General features: G+C 44.8%; 1 protein-coding gene across 1 annotated transcript in view; it reads right to left on the minus strand.

Moving 5' to 3' along the window:
- LAMC1 (laminin subunit gamma 1) overlaps positions 1–3,930 on the minus strand; it is a 208,937-nt gene that overhangs the window by 58,680 nt on the left and 146,327 nt on the right. Inside the window, exon 2 of the mRNA XM_019501751.1 lies at positions 317–621. Coding sequence (XP_019357296.1) covers positions 317–621 — 305 coding nt within the window. The remainder of the gene's footprint in view (positions 1–316; positions 622–3,930) is intronic.

Raw genomic sequence — 3,930 nt, forward strand, 5'->3', positions numbered from 1 at the left:
TCCTGCCATGGCAGGGGGTCGGACTAGATGATCTGCTCAGGTCCCTTCCGACCCTAGAAATTATGAAACAATCAAGGACAATTTGAACATAACATTCCACTTTTCTGTAGTTTGTTCAGAATTTACCTAAGTGCATATGGCAAGTTTTTTAATTTATAATTATATTCCTCAATTCTCTCTGAACCACTACTGTGTGCCCTGCATCTCAGTCCTAAGCTCACCAGTACACTGACTGGCACGGACCCAGTTTCAAGCAGGTTTCCACAGCACACAAAAGACATGTTTGCATGCCTCTTAGGCATCCCCATCCACATACCTGTAACACAGGACTGTTATCAAAGTTGTAGGCACTGGGTCGCCCCTCCAATGTTGAAAAAGCCACATTACCCCCTGTGAGAGGAGAGATGTCACTGAACTCATCTGTGCAGAGTGCCTGCTGCTCATCCTCCCCAGTCCGGATAAACCCTCTGTTAATTTTCTGATATGTATTTTCACAGGAGCCGCTATAATATTGGTAAGGTATCCATGGCCCATCCTCCTTTGTGCGCTTGTAGATGGCAAAGCTCTCAGGCCGACTGGTATGAAACTTCAGGCGCACATATGTAATGTCAAAGGCCTTTCCTGTGGTCAAAACATATTAAAAACACTGGGTTAAAGAAAAAGGGGAAAGTATTTATACTTTATTTTGCTCTCCTAATTAAGGTGTTACCCAACCTTGTTGGTATAGTTCAATATAATTAAGACATTTTCCAGCAAAGCTCTGGTGCAAATTTCCTGCATAAACTTTTAGAGTAGCAGAAATACAATAAGAGACAAGTTCCATGTCCAAATTAGACTCTGATGAATACATCAGTTACTTGAGATTTTTTTTGTTAAATTTCTGAACATTTATTCAGGATGCTATAGTAAATTTATGAGACATTGTACCCTAAGGCACTTATGACTTCTAGATGTGAAGTTTAGTAGGGTCAGCACAAATTCTAAAAATTGTGTGCTAAAAATTCTTAATTTCTCTAGATGAATCCTCTAGCTCAGATATGTTTCAGGAGTGTAGGTTGTAGCCGTGCTGGTCTATGGACATAAGCAGACAAGGTTTTTTGGGTAAATGTTGAGCTGTAAGAACAAGGATGTCTTCTGGTTTGGAATTCCAGACTCAGAGCTACCAAACTACCGAGTCCAAAGCAAGCAACTGGCCTCACAAAACACATCTTTGCAACAGCGAGAAACTTAAAAATTTGGGAGCTTTCAGAAATAGGATGTTATTAAAATGTGTTTAGAAAAAATGAGGTCAATATTTCCACCTGTTCTTGGAAGAGATGCTGGAAGAAAAAGATATTCCCTTCACCACAGAAATTAATGTAAAAATCTTCCTACCCCACATTTATGCTCTTGTACAACATTCATCATGTTAAACTTTCTTTCAGGTGCTTTCAACATTACAAGGAAGAAGCAGTATAGAAGTTTCACATACAAGTAACGAGAATACATTTTATTATTAATGGGATGCTGCTGAAATGTATTTTCCAAAGATTTTCGCAAAAGCTATGCTAAACCAGGCCAGAATGGAACACTTCACCTGCTAAGCTAGATCAGAGTAAAACACTGGATACCAGTGACATAACTGTCTGAAGTAAGGGTGCTTAACCCCCAGCCCACAGGCAACATCTGGCCCATGGCACTGCATCGTGGCCTGCAGGGCTCTCCACAAGTCTAGAAATTTGGGGTGGGGGTGTGGTGGCACCTCTCCCCTGCTACCAAATGCCCAGACCTATGGAGAACCCCTAGCCCTGTGTGCTGTATCAGCTACTCAATCCCAGTGCACAGGGCTGGGCAGCGACAGTGCTGGACACCCAGAGCTCAATCAGGACCATGGACTGGCCCCATGTTATTCATCTGGCTCACCAGGCCAAAAAGTTGACCATAGCTGGTCTAAAGCACACGAACACTTTGACATCTGTGCAACTTAAGAGGCCAAGAGGTGTATGTTCTATGGATGTTTATGTTACTTCTGGCAACAAAGACTCAAACTTAGGCAGGGAAGTTGCTATAAAGCCCACCTATAGTTATGCTCTAGGTTCAAAAAGAACGTAGATTCACCATATAGCTACTACCTGCCTGTCCACCATGTGAACAGTTACTCTATTATGTAGAATCTGGAGGTTTTACCTCCATGAACTAATGGTTCACGTGCATTCAAGAACCATGTCTTGTCTTACTTAATTACTTCTCAATTTTCTAGCATTTCATCTATGAATATGTGAAGTTGTGCATCAGGGAAGCGGGAGGAAAGGTGTGGAACACTGTGGCCAGGAATAGGCGTTCAGTTCTACCAGTGGAAATTTTTGCTCATTTCTAGTGGTGGTCACCACAGTATGGTGTAAGAAGGTGCAGGGGGCAGCTGCTCTTGCACCTCCTGGAACCCAGAAGCTGCTGCTTGCTTCCCAACACCTCAAGCTGGAAACTCCAGTTTAAGGAGAAGGGGAAGCATCAAGAAGCTGCTCCTCTCATCCCCTTCTGGAGACAGGGAGGGGTGGGAGCAGCTGTCCCCTGAACCTTCTCCACTGGGATGACCCCAGTCTGGGGAAAACAGAAGAGCCCTTCCTTACTGCTCAACTCCTCCTAGAACCCAGAGATAGCAAACAGCAACTGTCCCCCCCCATTTCCACTGACTGGAGTCACTGTGGTCTCAGAAGGCATAGGGAGCATTTCCCTACTGCTCAAATCCCCTCCTGCTTGACTCCTGGGGATAGAGAGAAGTGTACAGGCATTCATTCTCCTGGCAGTAACTTCTCCTGGGTTAGAGATGGATTATTTTTCTTCTTTTACAATCACCGTTTTTGTTCTGGGAGAAACTGTATGAATGTCTGTAGACTTGTGATTTCTATCAGGAGAGCTGCAATTCTCCCAGTACAAATGTAACACCTGTATGTGGCCTCTATGAACCTAAAAGTGAACAATTATAGCGCAAAAATAATCATACAGCGCAGTGGTTTTCAGGTGGGTTTTCATGAGCCTTTCTAGGGGTGTTATAACATGGTGCTGCCAGGAGAAATGCCCCAAGTGACTCCTACAGAGGTGGACTGAAAATCAGCTGTGGCTGGAACCCATATTCTTTCTGCAGTCCTTCCTGGTCTAAACGCCACACACTCCTTCCAGAAACAGAGGTGTGCCAGGCACGTAGGACTGTCCTGCATCCCTCTATTTCTGGGACAAGCAGGCGGGTCAGATCAGGAAGGACTATGGCAAGAGGGTATATTCTGGTTACAGCCCTTTGCACTGCCCATCCAGAGGCGTCAGCGGGTCAGGCTGGGCTACAGCAGTCCTTTACACTGTTTCACTGGAAGAGCTGAGGAAACCCAAGTTAGGTAGGACCTTCCTTTTCCCCTGGGCATAGGGGAGTCGTGCCTACGTTACAACACTCAATTATGCTTCTGCTCATACCTACTTTTGAGTTATCAGAAAACCCCAATACAGGCAGGAGCACATGGCAAGAGCCTGGTCGAGAACCACCAAGGTAAGCTGAGACAGTATAACAGTGGTTCTCAACCAAGGGTGCCACCAAATTCGGAAGAGTTACGGAAGGGTGTGCTGACTCTAAAAAGTTGGAAAACCACTGCTACACATACCAAAGCCCTCTACTTCCTATGCAGGTAGACAATCAGGAGCAGCAAGGAACCTTTTTGGCTAGACATGGAGCCTTCTTTCACTCTTTTATGACAACCTTTACTATTAGAGGTGCACTGATGCATTGGTCCTGTATTGTATCAGTACAGATGCAAGGAAAATTGACTTAATTGGCAATCTGGTTTTTTTGGCTGATGTGGCTGATAACATTACTGATAAATGCCCCGTGCAACCACATAGCCACAACACAGCATACATGTGGCCAGGAGTGCAGCCTGGCAGCTTGGAGAACGGCATCCAGCTGGT

The sequence above is a fragment of the Gavialis gangeticus genome, unplaced genomic scaffold, assembly GCF_001723915.1.
Source record: "Gavialis gangeticus isolate Ggan-Ray unplaced genomic scaffold, GavGan_comp1, whole genome shotgun sequence".
NCBI classification, from domain to species: domain Eukaryota; kingdom Metazoa; phylum Chordata; order Crocodylia; family Gavialidae; genus Gavialis; species Gavialis gangeticus.